Source organism: Gloeophyllum trabeum, assembly GCF_000344685.1.
Source record: "Gloeophyllum trabeum ATCC 11539 unplaced genomic scaffold GLOTRscaffold_00003, whole genome shotgun sequence".
In the NCBI taxonomy this organism is placed as follows: Eukaryota; Fungi; Basidiomycota; class Agaricomycetes; order Gloeophyllales; family Gloeophyllaceae; genus Gloeophyllum; species Gloeophyllum trabeum.
In genome coordinates, this window is record NW_006920412.1 from 150,179 (window position 1) to 170,741 (window position 20,563).

General features: G+C 51.9%; 4 protein-coding genes across 4 annotated transcripts; 3 read left to right on the forward strand and 1 right to left on the reverse strand.

Annotated features, from left to right (window-relative positions):
* The first annotated feature begins 3,270 nt into the window (after nucleotides 1-3,270).
* Nucleotides 3,271-4,137, forward strand: GLOTRDRAFT_56161 (ribosomal protein S7). Its single transcript, XM_007864791.1, has 2 exons — nucleotides 3,271-3,972; nucleotides 4,029-4,137. Exons 1-2 carry the CDS (start codon nucleotides 3,329-3,331, stop codon nucleotides 4,051-4,053), a joined length of 669 nt encoding a protein of 222 aa, XP_007862982.1. The 5' UTR covers nucleotides 3,271-3,328; the 3' UTR covers nucleotides 4,054-4,137.
* Nucleotides 4,138-5,447: 1,310 nt separating this feature from the next.
* GLOTRDRAFT_37501 (uncharacterized protein) lies at nucleotides 5,448-10,585 on the forward strand (the record flags this gene model as incomplete). The annotated part of the gene is made up of 8 exons (XM_007864785.1): nucleotides 5,448-5,579; nucleotides 5,635-5,671; nucleotides 8,771-8,912; nucleotides 8,966-9,051; nucleotides 9,101-9,506; nucleotides 9,572-9,781; nucleotides 9,829-10,319; nucleotides 10,431-10,585. The coding sequence occupies 8 exons, from the start codon at nucleotides 5,448-5,450 to the stop codon at nucleotides 10,583-10,585; spliced, it is 1,659 nt and encodes a 552-aa protein (XP_007862976.1).
* A 385-nt stretch (nucleotides 10,586-10,970) lies between these two features.
* GLOTRDRAFT_91376 (uncharacterized protein) lies at nucleotides 10,971-12,485 on the reverse strand (the record flags this gene model as incomplete). Its single annotated transcript, XM_007864914.1, has 7 exons — nucleotides 10,971-11,171; nucleotides 11,311-11,398; nucleotides 11,458-11,545; nucleotides 11,617-11,821; nucleotides 11,852-11,934; nucleotides 12,040-12,324; nucleotides 12,452-12,485. The coding sequence occupies 7 exons, from the start codon at nucleotides 12,483-12,485 to the stop codon at nucleotides 10,971-10,973; spliced, it is 984 nt and encodes a 327-aa protein (XP_007863105.1).
* Nucleotides 12,486-16,001: 3,516 nt separating this feature from the next.
* GLOTRDRAFT_126235 (uncharacterized protein) lies at nucleotides 16,002-18,205 on the forward strand (the record flags this gene model as incomplete). Its single annotated transcript, XM_007864915.1, has 9 exons — nucleotides 16,002-16,142; nucleotides 16,231-16,905; nucleotides 16,964-17,094; nucleotides 17,147-17,338; nucleotides 17,400-17,489; nucleotides 17,557-17,684; nucleotides 17,748-17,900; nucleotides 17,954-18,060; nucleotides 18,113-18,205. The coding sequence occupies 9 exons, from the start codon at nucleotides 16,002-16,004 to the stop codon at nucleotides 18,203-18,205; spliced, it is 1,710 nt and encodes a 569-aa protein (XP_007863106.1).
* Between the last annotated feature and the right edge of the window lie 2,358 nt (nucleotides 18,206-20,563).

A 20,563-nucleotide genomic window follows, 5' to 3' on the forward strand; every position in this document is an offset into this window, starting at 1 on the left:
TGCATCGATAATAATATCGCCATTCCGCGACGTCATTGCACCGAGACCATGTCGCGGCCTGAGCCCAGGTCCACGCATACTCTCGATAGAGACTCAACGAAGAGCTCGCAACAATGTCATGGCGTGGGCCGAGGCAAATGATGCACACAAGATTAGCCCTGTCCGAGTACTATAACTCGTAAATTAGCGTCAGGCATCCGGACGGGCACCGTGCGTCCGTGAATCGCTGCTGGTACTAGGCTTTGACTCTGCCGCCATCAACTTACTGTCGCACGAGTGTAACTGTGTGATGCATATGGTCGCTGAGTTGTCCAAGGTCAGGGAGAACACAAGGGGAGACAGGTGACTTGGTCTCACCGAACAAGAAAGCGAGAGAGGGATGTATTCTAAGTGATTCAATGACTAAAGGCACGGCAGGGACGCAAAGCAGCGTACCCATTCCGTAAACCTTGCCGCCGCTGGCACGCAGAGATACTACTTTGAGTGGATATGGGAGGGAAGCAGGGTGGTGGTGAGAATGCACGTAACTCCCGAGTTCTCGAAATGTTATTTGGGTGAACATCTCGTGACTGAGAGCGGATGGTAGTGAAAAACAGATAAGAAAGGGACGACGTAGCTGGAATTCAATCCCATCTTTTAGCTACCCGGTGCTATCGGTGCTAAATTTGCGATTACAGTGTTCTCAGGCTGTCGTTGAAGAGCCGAAAATTAGAAGAACCCGACGATGTCAAGGCTGCGCAGTTGCAAGGGCGTATTTAACTTGAGAACCAAGCGTCAGAGAAGTTAGCTGGAACGTAGCGTATGTGTAGATGCGTTTCATGGGAAACATCGTTCAGAATCAGAGCACGGAACAGAACGAACAAAACGCATGAACACAAAGCTGTTTAAATTCATGATTGGACTCCGACCGTGAGACGCTCTGATCGGATCCGGGATAAACGGGGGTCGATATTTGGTAAACTCGAGGTATCCGAAATTGCCCTCTACCGCATGCCTCCTTTTGTTTGTGTTGCCCTTCGTGTTCGGGGGAGTTCTGCTTCTACAAACAGGAGGATGGTCTGTACGGCTGGTAGCGAGGAGTGGGCTGTGCGCGAAAGATGTATCCTAGGGATATATCAAACACTGGGAACTCTTCATGATCAGAGCTGTGTCTCCAGACCTCCGACAAGCGGAGCAGTAACGCACCCAAATGTGGCTAGAAGTAGAGGGAAGCGGGCGCTCGCGGGCTTCGGACCCTAAATCAAGCGTACACTGGCGCTGGAGGATGACACTGGGTATGTTCGAGAAAGATGCATCCAGCGTGCGGAGTCAGGTGAGCGTTGATAGCATACTAATCACTCCCCGTATACACACATTAGTGCGGTATAAGGGTCCTCTAAGGCGCAATGAGAAACGGTGCATACTTCATTGAGGGGTTATCCCGTCTGCGCCAAGGTGGCCACCGCTAACAGACGAGCCGCACGGAATAAATACAGCACAGGCATTCAAAATCGAGGGCCGGAAAGCACAACACGATCCCGGATCTGGCAGCAACCCAAGACTCGAACGGGGGCACAGGGGTTTGCGTACTACACATACGTCCTCAGCCCCACTTGTATGCTATTCACCCGCTCAATGGCGCTTGGGACGCGGATCGGCACCTCGCTCGCGCGCCTTCCCTCGCAGCCACCCTCTGCCCTTGGACACCGCTCGGCGCCGACCTCAGACTGGCATTTCCGGTCGCACGCGCAGCCCGGCATGCAATACCCCCTGATATCCTCGCTCGTCGCGCTCGACCACAAGTTCGGGTTATGATACTCCGCGGGAGTGGGGCGGCGGAGGATGTAGGCGAGGGGGAAGGGCGAGGGCGAGGCGGCGAGGTCGCGTGTCCAGACGAGGGGGTCGATGGTGAGCCGGGTGAGGAGGGTGAGGGTTGTTAGGGTGGTCGCGTAGAGGGTCACTGGGTGACGTGGGTAAGCAGAGGGATAAGGAAGAGAAGGGAGGGATAGTGGAAGGATGGGAGGGATAGTGGAAGGATGGGAGGGATAGTGGAAGGATGGGAGGAGCGCACCTATGCCGAAGAGCGCCCAGGTGAGGATTTGGAGGACGTGGAAGAGGATGAAGGTTTCCGGGTTGGCGTGGACGGGGGATATTCCCGATACGAATATTGCGGCGCCTGCGACATTCAATGAATTAAGGTATGTCTGCGACGTGCGTGAGGTACGGAGGAGAAGGACGTACTGGTTAGGAAGGGCACCGCAGTGACGGTCCACGCGAGCTCAGTGGCTACGTGCTGTGACTGCGTCGGGCGGAGCAGGGGGTGGAGTAGTCTACGTGAAAGGCCGCACCATCAGATCGCGCGAGCCTGAGGGAGAAGGAAAGAAGGGACTTACGCATAGACCGCAGGCAACAGCACGATCCCCGGGATAACCGTTGGCACCCATACGTACGACTTTGGCTGGATGTTCGATGCTAGTAGGGCGGTGAGGAGAATGCAGGATGTGCATGTTAAGGCTGTTAGAGCTGTTTGGCGATTACGTGAGGCGAGGTCAAGGAAGGAAGGTAAGACCAAAGGGGAGAAAGAGGACGTACCCATGCATGACATGCGGAAGAGATAAAACGGACTTAGCTCAAACATTGAGTGCACTAATGAAGAAGGGGAATAACTTAACCAGCACGAGTTGTGGTGATTTGGCCTGGGCGGCTGACGGTGGTCGGTATTGTCAGCGCGGACGCGGGCAGAGCAGGGTATGACGTCCTCTTAATGGGCGTGTACAAGCTATTCACAGACAAGAGGATGCCACGCTCGTCTGTAGAGAGAGAGAGACGGAAACGGAGGAGTATGGGGTTGGCGCAACATTTACGCATCGTAAAATTGCTGGAAGTGTGCAGTCCCCATCCCTCCGATTCGAAGGGCCATCTGCATATTTCACAGAGGCCCACGTAAATCACGCTTTGACAGGATATTGGCGAGCACAAGAATCCCGCCATCACTAGCGGATGGGCCTCGCTCGTACGCTCAATTAGCGAAAGGGAGGATTACCTCTTCCTGCGCTGGAGGACACAGAGACAAGCGAGAACATGCAATGAAATCCATAGTGCCTATCCCTCAGCTTCACAGGGAGAAAAATAGATACTGAGCAAAGACGTGCACGGTGCAGGCCGTCGTGTACTGACAGTACTTAACCCGCTTTGATCGCATTCGGAGTAAACGGAGGGCGATTACCATATATGGTCATTGCGGGATATTTCCACTGGCACTCGCCTCCGTTCAACTTGACGCAGTCAGTCCGCTGCAGCTGTCTCAGCCACATCTCCGTTCTGCCGGCGGGTTACATACATTATAGCCATGCTCGCCCGACTACGATCTTCCGCTTCTGTCCTCGCGCAGCGTCATACGCGGACGATGGCCACCCTTCCACCATTACCCGACTCAACCCCCTCCGACGATGCGGCTCTCAAAAAGGCGGCGTCCACCATTAACGACCTTCTGGGCAGCTCGGACGGGCTGCTCCCCATGTCCGCTCCCGCGCCCCCGGTGCCCCTCCTAGCACGCGCGTCTTCCTCGACACTCCCCGCCTTCGTCAATATCCCGCCAGCGCAGGACCCGCTGCTGCACTATCTAACATCTACTATCATGAAGCACGGCCGGCGGCAGAAGGCCTCTCGTATCACCGCCCGGACGCTGCTGTACCTGCACACGTTCACGCGCGCGGAGCCGCTCCCGCTCCTGCGCCAGGCCATCCTGGCTGCGTGCCCCGCTGTGCGCACGCTGAACCACAAGACCGGAGCGAAGGTGATTTTCAAGCCCGTGCCGCTCACGGAGAAGCAGCGCGTACACTATGGGGTGGAGTGGATACTCAAGGCGAGCAACTCGAAACCAGGACGGAATTTGGAGGAGCGGCTGGCGCGGGAGTGTATTGGTGTGTTAAATGGCGAGAGCGACGCGCTGAAATGGAGGGATGACATGCATAAGTTTGCGACCGTCAATCGGTGTGTGGTCGGTTCTGATTCAGAGTTTGGTACATTGCTGACGGGTGCGTTCGTAGGGGGAATGCCGGTGCTCGTGTTTAGGTTGTCGGGGCGTTCTCTATTGTATTTTGCGCGTAATGTGCTTTTGTCGAATCCAGTAACTTCTGCCAGTATCTGCGATCACTGAGTGCCGCCGTTAACGCCTGACCCTGGTCGTGCGCTCCAGTCGCCACAGTGGGCTGTATTCATAGACGGTTCACGAAGTGCGTCTGGTGATTGCACATAGCCCATGCACCAGTGCTCTTGCTATCTCATCGAGCACCGATACGCGCTCGCATCCTCCATGAGTCCCTCTACCTCTCATTCTGGACTGACTCCCTTTTGCTTAGCCTTCCCCAGACACGCACATTCCTTGGGGAGACCCCAGAGCTGGCATATACGCACTGATTCCGGGTACGCCTGCCTTTCGCTCCTCTCGTCCCAATGCCTGCGATACGGAAGGAACACTGTGTTTCTCCATGTCCCTCCGAAAGGCTTGAATTACCTTGATACGTGAAGGCATCCTCGTCGGGAAATTCTTGTTTTCCATAACCCACCTAGACCCTGTGCCTGAATAGGTACTAGGCACATTGGGAACTCTTGACGCAACGGCTCGCTCTGGCTCCTGCCGTACAACCTTGCTAGGGGCTAGGAATGCATGGGGCTCGCGGATGATCTCGGGAGCCGGGTCTTGGGCGTGTTGACGTTCTTGCCTTCATTTAATGGACGTCTGAGGAAGCATCGAAGGTACAGAACTTGCGATCGAGGCCGCGCTATCGTCGTCGCAGTGCATCAGAGGGGATAGCCCCTCCCCGGTTCTCTCACGAGAGATGTCCGCATGATTATATCGAGCTATCGGTGCGTAGTGATATCCGTGCGAGCGTTCAGTAGGTTCGATGATCAAGGTTCTCCTCTGGCAAGCCGGCTGACTCCCCCCTACTGAATTGGAGATACCCTGCATCGATGGAAGGTGACGCCGTGGTCACACTCCTTCTCCGAAGTATGACTTCCTATTCGCGTTCTGACCTTTACCCATGACTCGCAGCGAGGCGACCCAAATCCAGTTATTAACCGTACTCTATGAAGGAAGGACGGCCACGCTGGAAGCATGAGGCATCTGTATCGGCCGTCACCAGCACTTATATGCTGGGTGCACACTCTGCCATCGTATCTTGTACCTTCCCGCGCGGTGTCTATCGCCGCTGTCGACAATGACGGCACCTCGTCTCGATACCAATACCTTGCTCGGCGCAGTCGTACGATTGTACGCTCCAGGCGATACTAAGTCAGAATGCGAGGCAGGTATTGCATTGCCGTGGGGCGTGGACCTCGATTGGCCCACAATGTCGCCCATGGACCGCGCAATGAAAGGTTCCAGCATGATGTGGAAGATGTTGAACAGGACCCCTGTTGATCTCACCCTGCCCACGGCCAAAGATCATTTAGAGGACTGGATCATGAGGGATGTATCAAAGCTCCGGTCGGACAGGCTTCCCTGTGCGAACGTCGACGTGGAAAACAGGTCGCACTGCCCGGGCGAGGGTACGATGGCGTGCAGCAGGTGCAAACTGGTGTCGTACTGTTCCAAGGTGCGCCGTTACTGTATCCTCGCCGACTTCCCTTTGTACCGTTAATCGCGAACAGGAGTGCCAGCGGGGTCATTGGAAGATCCATAAAGCAGGTATGTTCCAGTCGCCTCGCAACCCCGCTCTACGTCTGGACCTGAGACGACAAAGATTGCAAGGGACATCTCATGTCGCCCGACTGGAAGCCGATCTGGGCACGCGAGCGTCGAAGACCGGTTTTTGCATGTGACGACGACGACCCGACTGTGGATTCTCTAGTGAAGGGACCTCTCGATTTAGGTCTCTACCTGTATGCATACTTTATTTCCTCTGCATTGCTCTGGTCTCACTTAGCTTCGCATGTATAGATGGGGCAATGTCCCGGCCATCGACGTGGTGAATCTGGAGAAGAACGAGAAGGACCCTCGAGCAAATATTTCTCTAGCTTTTATCGGTATGCAAAGTTTTTCATCATCTACCTCTCGATCCTCATGTGCCATTCGAGCTTCCGGAGATCTCAGAAACGTGGTCCGCACCGTGAACGACCTGCCGGAGGATTACTCCGGAAAGTTGACAATCGTCCTGAATGAGCATAACATCGCCGTAACAATTCGCAACTTGATTCTCTTGACCTTGCTTGGCACCATCGAGGACGAGGTCCGCGCTGCGGAGCTTGCGCTACATTTTTGGTACTCGGCTTTCCTCCCGGTTGAATACAGCCTCCACATCATGTCCACCGTACAGCCGCTGATGCAGCGGCTCCTCTCCCAGCCTTCCGGCATGCTTCAGCTGAGTGGCCGATCTATCTTGATGTTCGATGTTCCGGAGGAAACGGGCCTTTTCATGTACCAAATGCTGAAGTCGCCGTATGCAATGTCGGAGGCTGTGGACGAATATCGGAGGGTTAAGTACGTCTCTGATTTTTTTAGATGCCAAATGCACCACTCATACCATTCACCCGCATATGTCTGTCAAGATTTGCTCCATCAAGAATGGACTATCATGACCGAGCATATAGCGTTATTGAGCCATCGCACCGAGTTGCACTAGAGGAATACCGCGTCTCCGGCTTGGTTCTCCCATTTGGTGCTTTGCATGCTCATTTCAACGTACCCAACCGCTCGCTTTTTTCACCGAACGGCAAATGGCTGCAGAATGATCATAATATTCCGCTGGAATCTTGGGAGTATGTGCGCTAACAACCTCCCTTTTTTGGCACCTTCTTATCCGTCGTCTAGCATAGAGTCTATTATTGGCGTAGGCAAGCAACGTGGCGCACAACGCAGTGATCTCTTTGGTTGTCTGTACTTCTTCCTCACAGATGAACTCCGCAAGTTCGCTCGACGTCTGCGACAGTTCCAGATTTCCTTCCACGTCTACAACCACGATGCGTCGGAACTTGCGACGCTCGTTAAACTTGACGCGCTCGCCAGTTCCGGGGTTTCGAAGGCCGTGCGCTTCGACAGAATCGAAGCCTCGAATATCATGGATGACCCGTACCTCGGCGTTCGTCGAGTCCTCCAAGACTGGGCTCCCCTCTTGAGCGACACTCCGACCGCCACTATCATCGGGCACTTCATGAACTGGCCAGCTGGAGAGAAGGAAGTAAATCCATTAAACGCTGCGCGTCACATCCGGGATGATCTTCGGCAACGGCTCGCAGGGGCGGGTAGAGTGAGTCGCTCGACTTTGATGCTTTCGGTATGCTAACTTCATTCGGAGCTGCCGCAACCCATGCTGCAAGGTATAAGTGTCGTCCTTCCTTTCCCTCTCAAACACGCTCATATTAACACATTGTTTCCTTGACTTATAGATATTCTGCAGGGGAATGTGTTCAACAGTGCCGTTCTAATATCGATGCAAAGCTTTGCACTGGTCTACGACAATTGGCCGGCATTTCAGAATTTCTTGAAATCTCACGCCGTCGACGACATTCTCAGGAAGACCAACCTCCGTATGAAAAGAATCCACACCATTGTCCCACATGTGAGTGAACCTGTGTGGAGTATTTTTCTGGGCCTCGATGTCTAAGTGAATGCATAGCGCAATCGGGCACCATTGGGTGGAGCTCCTAATGCTCTCCCCCTGTTTCCAGACGATGAGAGCTGGTACCTCCATGTATGTTGCGTTCCTCCGCTCCTGCAGAGAAAATCAACCATTGCGGTTTATCTTAGGCGAGATTCGGACAGCTTACATGGTCTGAACGTTACGTGGAGTTTTCCCGTCAGTAGGCAAGCGACTAGGTCTGCATGAGGTACTGCGGAAACTATCGCTTGCATGTTGACGTCGAAACTGACGCGCCATCATTAGGTGTATTCTCAGGGATACGGGATATTACTGTGGACCGGATTCGAATGCTTTTGGGTCTGCCATAGCCTTGACCGCTGGCCGTGCTTTTCGTTCCGATCGATCCTGGATATAGCATTCGACGTAAAATGTAATGCATGGACTGATTGTGTAAGTCGCTTGCACAACATCCTTTGAGCTAGAAACACTCTGTCATGTAATCCACAGCAGCCGTCAGCGCATACCCAAACTGCGCTGTCGGAATGTATGGCCATCGAAAAGCATACGGTTCTGCCGTGATTCCCTTCATCATATAGTGCATCCAGGTGGTGAATCATGCATGATATTATTCTCTTTCATTTCTGTTCCGGTCCTTCTCGAAGGTCTCACTAGTGGCAATGGAACATCTATATCCGATTATCGACCACAGTTCTCGGGCGAAGTATCGCCAAGCTGCAACCGCGAGGCAAACATCGAGGTTTCATATAAGACGGCGTTATATATCCACTGTATCGTCAATGGATGCCCTTGCATCGTTACTCTCGGGCATGGATATGTCGCAGTCCGCCGACCAACCGGCTCTGGGTGATGGCACGCTGCCCACGTCCCAAGATCGGCTGGACGACTGGATCGTCAACTCGTCTGCCGAAGTGCTTGCTATACGCTCCGATAAACTGCTCTGCGCGAACGTAGAGCCCGCGGAGCACAAACATTGTCGCAATGAAGGCCGGTTGGCGTGCAGCAGATGCAAACTTGTGTCATATTGCTCTCAGGTAAGCAGCGGTTATAGAGCTTGCCTCGCGATTGCGTAGAAGTGATAGTATGCGTGGCTAGGCATGTCAAAAGAAGCATTGGTCCACTCACAAGACAGGTACGTTGAATTGTTGCCATGGCTGATGTAGTGTGGCGGCTGACACTGAGATGACCAGACTGCAAGGATCCGCTCATGGCAAGCGATTGGAAGCCTGTCTGGGAGCGCGAGCGTCGGCTTCCCTCTTTCATCTCGTCAGATAATGATGGATCTGCATCGAGCCCCATGACAAAAGAGCGGTTAGCGACGGGCCTACATCTGTATTCTTAATCGTCTCTCTCGTCGCATTTCTACATTAACTCCGAGTCGCTAGATGGGGTAATATGCCAGCCATAGATTTGGTCAATCTCGAACAGAACGAGAAGAATCGTGACACCGATCTTACGTTGGCTTGTGTCGGTGAGCAATGCTGCTTCTCTTTTGTATACAGCAAGTAAATTCCCCGCAGCTTCCGGAGATCTCAGGAACGTGGTGCAGACCGTGAACGACCTTCCGCAAGACTACGCAGGGCAAATGAGTATCGTTCTCAATGATCGCGACCCTGCCGTAACGATGCGTAACCTTATCCTCCTGTGCCTCCTGGGTACCATCGATGACGACGTTGTTGCTGCGGAGCTCGCGCTCCATTTCTGGTACTCGGTTTTTCTTCCTATCGAATATAGTCTCCGAATCGGCGTCGCCATCAAGCCACTTATCGAGCAGATTCTGTTGCAGCTGTCGGAGTACCGTCTTCCTTTCGGGAGCACGTCCAGCATGTCCTTTGACGTTCCCCAAGACATGGCCTTCTACATGGTTGGAATGTTGGAATCAACATACTCTGTGGAGGATGCACATTATGAGTATCAGCGTGTCCGGTATGTACCCCAAGGCCAGTGACTTATCACTTCCACTGATGGATACTCGTACTCCCGTCGTACAGATTCGCGGAATCAAGGCAGGATTACCATGAGCGTCTGTACTGCCAGATCGAGCCTGCTCACCGTGTCTCCTTGAAACAATATCGGTCATTTGGCCTTGTTCTCCCTTTTGGCGCTCTCAACGCCCAATTTAACACGCCCAATCGGTCTCTATTCTCGCACAAGGGTGTATGGTTACAAAATGACCACGTGACGCCTTTAGAATCCTGGGAGTACGTGACTTATAGCACGGATGTGCCGTCCTGACCGTTATTTACAGCTTGAAATCCGTTATCGAATGCGGCAGAAGACATGGTGCTCAGCGAGCAGACATCTACGGCTGTCTGTACTTCTTTTTGTCGGACCAATTGCGCATATTTGCTCGGCGCCTCCGGCGATTCAACATCTCGTTCCACGTCTTCAACCGTGACGTTCGAGATTTTGCGGAGAGCATCAAAGCAAATGCTCTCGCCAGCGCTGGGATACCGCCACATATTTTCTTCGACCGCATCGAAGTATCGAACATAATGGACATTGAATACGTAGGCGTGCGCCGGGTTCTCGAAGACTGGGGTCCCCTGTTGAGGGACAGTAAGACCTCGACTATTATCGCCTACTTCATGAATTGGCGTACTCGACAGAAAGGAGGTGACCCTGTCACCGCTGGCAAGAACGTCGTCCACAATCTCATCAAACGTTTGCACGAACGCAACAGGGTAACATATATTCCCACCGGAGATTCAATATTACTGACTTCGTCTCGAGCTACCCGTTCCAAGAACCCAAGGTATGCGCTTTGCCATCCAACTCAACCATAACTCTGATGGCGTCCTTGAATAGATTTATTACAGGGAGGTATAGACAGGTTAGCTATCTTCACAGCTATGCAGTACCGGCAGTACCTCGAACCCATCTACGACAATTGGGTCCCATTCAAAAAATATTTGAGGGCGCAGGGTACCGATATTGTACTCAAGAAGATGAAACTTTGCATGAGGGAAACGCACACCATAATACCGCACGTAAGTGTGGCGTAGTCCTGTGATCGTCCAGTTCCTATACTCAGGCGATCAAAAGCGAAATCGAGCGCCATTAAAGGGCGCTCCCAATGCTTTGCCGGTCTTCCCCGACGACGAGAGCTGGTACCTGAACGTATGTGGCGTCTTGCCTTTCACCTCCCCGATCTGACGACTGTCCAGGTGCGACTTGGGCAGCTAGCCTGGTCGGAACGTTACGTGGAGTTTTCGCGTGTATGAGCCAGTCGGCATGCTTTGAAGAGGGCCTCTGTTCAATGGCATCTACGCCCACTCTGCACAGCATACTGAAGCATGAAAAGACACTAGTACTGCTTACATAGTAGCGAGACACTAGGACGAGCATTATATTGAGGAAGAGCTGTCCGTAACTGCGGTTGGGATACATCTACTCTCTCTCTCTCTGCTTTTCACTCTGTGCGAGTACATTATCTCCAGTGATATCGAGGACCGGGCCATCCACACTCTCGGACCCCAGAGGCGGTGCGGGCCCTATTACTCCTCCACAGTCTCTGGCGGATATAGAAAGGGTGGGATCAGTTGCTTTGCCAGAACAAATCAAGACTATCAGAAGCGTAGGGACAATGCTCTACGGGGACGTTCAGCTGCAGTCCGCGGTCATTAGAGAGGAACTCAACTGCGACCATGTTAGGCAGCATCGAGAAAGTCAATATGGCCGTCTTCATATATCAATCAGCAACGCTGATGTTGGCGGAAACAGGACTCACTCCTTCAAGTAGACCGCTCTGCCGTCCCGGCCCCAGAGTGATAACAGAGGCGACCAGACAGATCGAGTAAATTGCACCGGACTCGATACTAAGAACTCAAACACGGGAAGATACACAGAGAAACAAGATATAGATCATGACACGTACATCAGAACGGCGACGTGCTTATATTGATTCCTTACTCTCTGCCCGAGTTGTGCCTGGATTCTGCGGTTTAGCCAGCATACTCTGCCGGCTGAGACGAGCCACAATCAGCACCCAACTATGGATTGACTTGGATCGGTAAAAGAAGAGAGAAGGCTTTACCGATTGACACCGTCAAGAAAATATTTGTAGCAAGGATTGTGGAATAGTACGCTGCTCGTAAGTTCTCTTCAGCTGCATAGAGTCGAATAAACCGAGGCGGAGGCGCAGACTCTAACAGGGGTGCATGGAGCCGGACATTGTATGCACATATGTCGGCATATACCAGAAGGTAGCCGCAGGCTTCGAGATTGTGAATATGGCGCGACTAAGCAAAGGGTATAGCCGTGTGGCATACTGACTTGATGCAAAAGTCAACCCAGCCAGAGGAACGAGCGTGACCGCGAACCGTCCATTCCACACCGTGAACGAGCGCCATATCTGGTTATCCTAAACGGTAGCCAGGACGATTTGTAGCAAATTAGCGTACCAGCAGGCCGTCAGTGAGAATGCTACATTCCAGTAAGCTTCATGTCTCAGACGCACTTCCGTAACTCAACTTATTGGTGGCGATGATGGCGTCAAGAACAGACAGCAGCATATTAGACGTGTCCTTCTCCCGGAGTGCCTGCAGAGTTTCCCCAGGGTACGCCGCATCCTGCACAATATCCGTGCTGAGGAAAGTACCGAGGAAGACCACCACGGCTTCAGCCGTAGACAGCAGGAACAGTACAATCATAATCAAGAGTAGCATCCTGTTCGTCATATACGAGGACGGCTTGCGAGTAACGAGTACGCGGATGCATCCGATGAACAGGGTCACGTATGTTCCTAAAAGCACTATATCAGCGCATTATGAACAGGAAGAAGATGGTGTCTACCATATAAAATGCTGCTTAGCTGGAGTGTTGTTCTCGGTGAACGTGAAGGTACAAGAGCGGATTGCTATACTACGTACCCATAACCATAGGATGTTCGACTGAAAAGTACATATGTCGGGTTCAGGATGTCTCGCGCCAGCTCCAGAAAACGTACCTGCTGGAATGAGAAGTGGGCCATCCTATAGGAACACAGGAGGGTGCGGGCGAGGCCAAAGCCGACCAGATCCTGGGCATTTATCGTGGTCAGCGTGATGATCGAAGGTCGACTGATCATCTATCCATCCAAATGCCTTCAACTCACCGTCATGATTCATTATTCGTGCGTGGAGCGAAAACTTCTTCCATTCGGATGGATCAGCGCTCGTCTATGAATGCAACGAGCCACCACTCCAGAACCATGACCATAGATCAGACGGCATACGACCCGGAGACCTTCCGACGAGGGACTCACCGGGTTCATACATGATTACCGTGATTCAGGCTCACAACGGAGGAGACATGAATTCCGAAGCCCGGTCATTTTCCGGGTCGCATTGACAACGTCTAGATCCCGAGTCAATCATCAGCTACGGTCAAGCTGTTTGACACTACAGTGCCTTGCATAAGAAACTGACAAGGGGCGGACAGAAATAAAATTTTAGACCACATGCCACAAATCTCAGTTAAGGGTCTCCAGGGGACCCCCCCCGTGGGACGGTACATAAAGGGAAGGTATGTCGCACAGCAAGCAAGGGTTAGGGTTACTTTGCCACGTCTACTTCGGTCACAATTCATATGTTTTCTGAAGATCGCTACCAGGGGTCATTCTTTCTCACCGCTTTCCTCTGGGATCTTCAGAAAGGCATTTAGGTTATTAGAGCGTATTTGCAAGGCCCAAAAGTTTGCGGAGAGAGGTGCTCCACTTTTCTGAAGGACTCACGGATCAGCGCGGCACGCTCTCTCAGCGAAGTACGGCTGATTTTCGGTTTCCTCTAAATCGTGTCTAACTACCGCAAAAGTTGTACAAGGCGTATCGTAGGTATCTGTAGATGCTTGTTGAACAAGAATGAAGTCGAGTGAGTGAGAAATATGAGTTTCACAGACGACTTCGCGGCACGGGTGGAGCAAGGGCTACCGGTTTATGTCGGCAACCCTCGGCTAAATCCTCTGGATCAGCAGCTCCAAATTTTGGATCAAAAGTCGTACTTTGGGCCTTGCAAATACGCTCTATTGGAAAGTACCCAATAATGTGACAAACAACGCGCGCGGAAATGCGATGTTCAGTTTCTTATGCACTCTGGGATATGAAGTAAATAGGCGCCCTATAAATGGCAAAGGCTCCACTTACTCAGTCCCGTCTCAGAGGCGTGGGGATCATCATCGCCAGACCGTGACGGCCACGGTCAACACCCAACGTCGCGCTCTCTGCTCGAACGGAGGTCGGTGTAAATATCTCAAGATTACCAGAAGTGGTAATTGACCTCCGTTTCATCCGGATCTGATCAGAGCGCGCTGCTCGAGTTGAACGTCTTCCAGGATCAAGCCCACCCAGCAGGCTCTACAGACTCTTCTTCGGGTTCAAGCAATACTTCACCAGCCAATGACCAGTTAGCCACAACAGATGTAGTACCTCCAAAATCCGGACCAGGAAATATGTCTATCGTGCGGAGAAGCGGGCTGTCTACCAGTTGCTTAAAATAACGTGAAGTCGTCACCTCCTCAGCGGCTCAGCCATCTTCGACAGTCATTCGATCGCTCCAACGAATGCCTATGTCGCTGGATTTAGCAGGCATAGTTCAGGCAACACTTGTAGTGTTCCGTTTCTTCAAGTCATGGGATGCTACTCAGGCCTCAGGAGCTGAAGAATCGACCCCATCTGACTCTGCATTTATTGACATGTCGTCATGGACTCCGCGGACGGGCATCTTTTCTTCTTGTGCTCGCATCTTCCATGATTATATGGAGGGGGAACCAAGCCCTACGCTGCTGGAGTCCAATTCTACGACGGGTCGATCATGACTTGCACGGTCAGCCCCCCAGGCCAGATCGCCGCTTCACTCTCCCTGAGTGTCTCCCAGCATCGCATCTCACATGCCACCGTGGCCGTCATGTCGCGAGATGATGCTCGAGCTGAGTCCTTTCTTGTCCTGCATGGGTAGGTCGTATCTTGCCGCGCCCCCACGTTGTTCTCACCTCACGCAACGCGTGCGAGCTTTGACGACCCTGGCATGCATATCCTGCATTGTGCTCACCGCCTGACTCGCGCCGCCGCGGCGCATCCAGTGCAAGTAGTATATCTGGGTGACAACAGTGACCCTGGGTTTCTCGCTGTCACGAGCGTCGTACGCGTAAGCCTTTCTCCTCTGCCCCTAACGCTCATGGCATGATTTTGGGTCCGGGATGTAGGCTGCTCCATTCCGTCATGCGGCCCACGCAGTCCCATCACGTTGCCACCGAGCTTGCGTGGACTGTCACTCCGCGCCCTTCCTAACCAGTATGCATTTCTCCTGCAAACCTCAGGCATGCTCTAGGTGTAATCCACTTCATCGCATGACGCGGGTGCGGCAAGTTTCGTGTCGGACATATCCCCATCCACGCCGATCCTGAGACATTTCTCATCTTTCACGTTCTCCAAGTCCTCCCCTGGACACTCTTCGGTGTCGCTTCCCATCCTCCCCCGTCAAGTTTCTCCCTTTCCCCTCTCCTCCTTTTCCCACTTGCACGCCACAGAAACCCTCTACGCGACCACCCTAAACCGTCTTCACCCTCCTAACCTTCGATCCCCTCATCCGAACACGCGAACACGCCTCCTCGCCCTCTCCCTTCCTCCTCGCCTACATCCTCCGCCCTCCGACCCCGCCTGAGTACCATAACCCGAACCTCTGGTCGAGTGCGACGAGCGAGGACGCCAGGGGATATTGCATGCCCGGGTGCGCGCGATCCGTGTTCCGAGAGCTCTTGAGCGGGTGAATAGCATCCAAGTGGAGTGAGGACGTACGTGTAGTAAGCAGACCCGCTGCGCCTCTGCCCCGATCTTGGTTTGACGCTGGATTTGGGACCGGAATTCACTTAGGTGGTTGTCGACTCGTGTTGAAATATACATGCAGTATATTCTGTGCGTTCCGCTCGTTCGCGATGTGTGCATGTAGGAATGCCGCGCAGTTTCAGACTCGCGCAGAGCTTGTGCAACGTTCTTGCAAACACGGCAACCCCCATATAAAGTGTGGGCCATCGCTCATTGGGCCTAAGTAGAGGGACCTGATACCGTGACCGTCGTACTACTGTGCTGTACGGAGAGTTTTCGGTATGCTATCAACGCTCACCTGACACGCACCAGCTTGCTCGAACATACTCAGTGTCGTCTACCAGCGTCAGTGTACCCTTGATTTTGGTTCCGAAGCCCGCGAGCGCCCGCCTGCATCTGATTCTAGCCACATACTCGGCGCATTCCTGCTCGGCTTGTCGGACGGCCGTAGTCGGCGAAAACGGGACAGCCCGATGCTCGCTATCGCCCAGCCCCTCAAGGCCTCACACGTAGATGGACGTCCCTCTGCGTGCTTTCCACCCTTGCCTTTCACCCTTGCTCACTCCCCTACTCCAGCGGTATAGAACACTGGCACAGATCTTGAGAGTCGGTTAAGGAACCTCATGGCTCCACTTAGTGGTGATGTTTCTGGACGTCGCCCGAGCAGGGAGGATGGTAGCAACATGACCAGTGACAACAGGCCGGAGGGACCTGACAATCCCCACCCTGCTACACGGAAGAGATCGGCCAATGAGGACACAACGGTGAGTTACGACTCGCCCGGAAAACTGTCTGTGTGGCGTAGGACCCGGAAGTACAGCAGTTGATCGTGGATACTTTCCGTACGCACAGGATCCTGTTATCAGTAAGGCCAGAAAGACCAAGGGGCTCGGAGCTAACAAGTCGCGCGCTTCTGCGAGGGTGGTGCCAGTTCCCGCTGAAGAACTCAGCCGTGCTTGGGACGCGGCTATCCTCAAGGACCGTGTAGAACATGCAAACAGAGCAATTAATCCTGAATTCGTCCCATTCGAGCATGAACCTACTCTCAGTAAGGCCCGCAGGAGGAAGGCACTCCGAGCAAGCAAGGCCGGTCATCCTGCGCTGGAGACGCCCGCCGAGAAGGACATTGCTGTAACCTCGGCTCTCGAGGCTGAGGTTGATGGATACTCCCTGAGTACCGCTGACGGCGAGCAATTCGAGATTCCGAACGCAAGCATCGCCTCACTGTTACGGCACCATGTCTCCAACGACGATAGCTCTACGTTCAGCTGGTGGACGAATACGTCAAGTTGGGTGGCGGGTCATGTCCGTGTCTGTGGGGCAAATATCTCCAAAGTATTCCATTCTCTTTCTGGGAGGATAAATACGAAGAAATTCTCACTCGCTCACTCTATCGAAGTCATTCATACTCATCCAATCCTAGTCTGTGTCATATCTACCGTGGCCTTTGCCACAATCCTGATACTGCTAGGCTGGACTTTGCGTCCGCATCCCCTCCAGAACATTACGCATACCCCGGAATCCGGGGTATGCAGCTATTCCCGAGTGTCTCGTCGCAGTGCTAACGAAATCTCTTTTGTTACAGTTATCTCTGGAAGCGCAGCTGGCCTCTATTGATCTCGATACAGGATCCATGACAATTCAATGGAATGTGGACGTCGGCTTTGATAGTTGCAGAGACTACCCGAATGTGACCATCGGTCTGTACTTCGACCAGTGCGTGTTCCAATGCTTGCTTTACGCCTCTTCGCTTCTCACGTTGCCTCAGAAATCTCTTGCTCCCATCCTCTTCAACCGACTCCTCGAGCCCAACCGACAATCGACCTTCTGCTCCTGCGTTTAGCATGAATATGACTGAAGCTTGTTACCGGGACCCCCATGGAAGTTCCCCCTTCTTTCGGACTGATATTGCGATCCAAGCAGACCCGAATGCGACCCCCGAATTCTATCCTCTTGACAAGTAAATCGGACTCTCATAAGGTCCATATCTGCCATGTTAACCAACGCCACACCTGGTGCAGGTACTTTGCGGATATCTTCTTATTTACAGAAATTGTCAACAACAGCGCGGTTGTCCCAGTGAATATTGCAAGGATAGCCGTAATCGCCGCGTAAGTACTAGTTAAACCGATGACTGCTTCGGCTGTGGATGTGTACTGTCATTCACGATGCCAACAGGGGATACAGCACGAGGATCACCGTGAAACCAGGGACGTCAGCAAATGCTAATTGGCTTGAGACTAGGCTTACAATCACTCGGGCGCTTTCAACTCGTGTATTCTCTTTGACGTTCGTTGCCACACTCTGTATGCCCGGCTTCCCTGTGACCACTTTCCTGTGCATTGCTAATCAGCTTTCATTGTATTCAGGGCTCGTGACACTAGGACTCTCTGCGATGAGCATGGCTGTGTTGCTACGCATCGCTATGATGCAGGCGCAAGTTGTCCTCACTGTGGCAGCCGGAACTCTATTTGCATTCCCTGCACTGCGGTCTATATTGCCAGGGGCACCCGCTGGATCCGGTATGATTCTCTTTCTTCAGACTGTTACATACCTACACTGTAATCTTTACCAGGAGCTATCATAGGCGAGGACTGCATATGCAATGCATATATATTTATTGGCTTACCCTCGTCAGATTTTGTCGGGACCTTGCCGTGCATGATATTGATGACCCTCTGCGTATGTCTCTCATGGTCATCCCACTTCCAAGCATCGCTGAAACAACTCATAGACCATAACGATGATCGGAGTGTATGGGCTGCGCAAATCGGGGTCGTCGACGAACTACGAACCCAATTTGGAACTGCAACAACCATCTTCCTAAGGGTAATTGGTATAGGGGATTCAGCCAGTGTGAACTCGGAAAGATATGCTTCTCACGATTGATCGATGTTTCAAAGTTGCCGAAGAAAAAACGGTCTTTAGAAATTGGCTACGACAGAGACTATGGCAGCGGGGCGAGCAACAAGTGCTAAGGTGTCCGGTGACAAAGCAGGTGGAGAGTATACATCAATACTTAGTCTTTGCACCAGTCCCTCCACCGCTACCTGTCATAGTCCCGGGTGCTTCGGCTCTCCCTCCGTCTGTCACCTCATTGCGAACCCGTTTTAATATCAACGGGCGAGGAGCAACAATGACCGGGACTTTGGGAGCCGCATATCAAAGAGCTCCACAATATTCTCCTATGCACGTCCTATCAATCAGATGTCGATGCACCAGCGCCCGCGCCAGACTGTCAGCCACTCGCCAGAAATTATGCCAGTCGCTATGAGAGAAAGGAAATAAGGTTCAAAGCATACCAAATATGGTAAGTTATCGCACATGACCTTGAGTGGCTGTGAATTCACCCACGTCCTCGGGGGGTTTATATACACAGAATAACTCCATTATGATATAAGACAAAAGATATACAAGTCAGAACCAATCGCCAAGGCACAAGGCATGAAGTGGAATAAGTGGCTAAAGTGAGACATAACTGCGAAAAAAAGAAACAAATAATGCCAAATACATATTACGAGTCCTGAGTTTACGAAGGATGAGCCCTTACCCGCAAAATTGGGTGCGTGCCGAACGTTGTACCCCGTGGGAATCGCAATGCCGAGAATGCGTGCGACTTTTTGGTTGTAGTCTTGACTACACTGTTTAATGTCCGCTTTAAAGTCCGCTTGTATTGGAGACTACAAAAAGACTACAAAATCGGATTTGTAGTCTCTGTTTTCAATAATACTGCGTTTTCGTCCTGGGTTTTCAGTGTATTTCTGTGGTTTCTTCTACGAAGAGGTTTTTTTGGGTTATCCGTCTACTGGAATATTTTGAGCATTTAATCATATCTCCTTCCTTTGCTGCATGCACTTTGTCGTGTGTGGCATGTTGTTACCGTGGGAATTGACTTCTGTGGCTGTTTGTAGTCAGTGGTGCCGCGCCGGTTGGGATATCTGGCTTCTCATTGGCTCCTGCTTACTATGACATAGCTTGACTGCAGAAAGCGCATTTCTGTAGTTGAGTGATGTCATAGTTGCCCACTTGCTCATTAGTCTAGGACGTGCAGCAGTTGAAGCATGTCAACTTGGTGGGATGTGCTTCCTGTTAATCCAATCATTACTGGTACATACACATTGATCTTATGTTGGTTATAAGAGGTTCTTGAATGTTGCACTTGTGTTCTGAAATAATACACTGACTGCTGAATAGTTTGATGGATTGTTACTGTGGGAATTAGTCTCAACATTGATTGTTTTTCACGCACGTAGTCTGAGTCGATGTGTGGGTGGCAGAGACTATGATACAAGTCTCTTTGATGGCAGGCATCTTGTGCCTGTTTTTTTCAATCTCTGCTGCCTCTGGAACCCTGATTTCTTCTGCTCAGTGGTCTCTATATGTCCCCTTGAGAAACTGAAACTAGTACATGTGTAATATATATTTTGTTTCTGCTCCCAGCTGCTTGGGGTACTCTTTGAGTATCCTTTCTGTGATGACTGTCCTTCAGCTTGGTTCAGGAAAAATGAGTGCGAGGGAGCTGCCAATCAAAGATTGGCAGTAGATGAGCACTCTGGTTCTGGTAGGATGGTACCTGGAGTCTGCAGGTATTATTGACTGTCTTTTCCACTGGGGACAAATGACCTGTGTGACACAGCCGCCAATCTTTGATTGGCAGCAGAGGAGCACTTTGATCTATGTTACTTGTGTCTAGTAGTGCAGCTGCTACTATCCCCTAGGCTGGGTACAAATACAATTTTGTAGCCACCAATACAGACCAACTTTTAATCTGTCAGAGTGGCAGGGACTTTTATGGTATAATGATTGCAGGGCCACAGGACGACAAAGTATGAATGAAGGGGACATCGCACATACAGATCTGAGGGCTTTTGATATGTGCATAAGACAGAGTACTGTATACATCAATTGGAACATTTATACACCCAATGCTATCACTTATCAGACACAACTCAGGACTCGTGTCCTGCCATGCATAGCAATGGCCCTCTACTGACAGGTTACAACATGGCTGCTATCAGACTCAACATTTTTGCTCTTTATCTCCTGTCTCCTCTCATAGCAGTGGGGAAGGAGTCTGATATGGACCCAACATGGTCACCAGCGCAGCATCACGTAGAGGGCCGTGGAACTGTGACATAGGCCAAACAGTGACATACGGGTATTTGCTGCCAGCAAGCTACCTTCC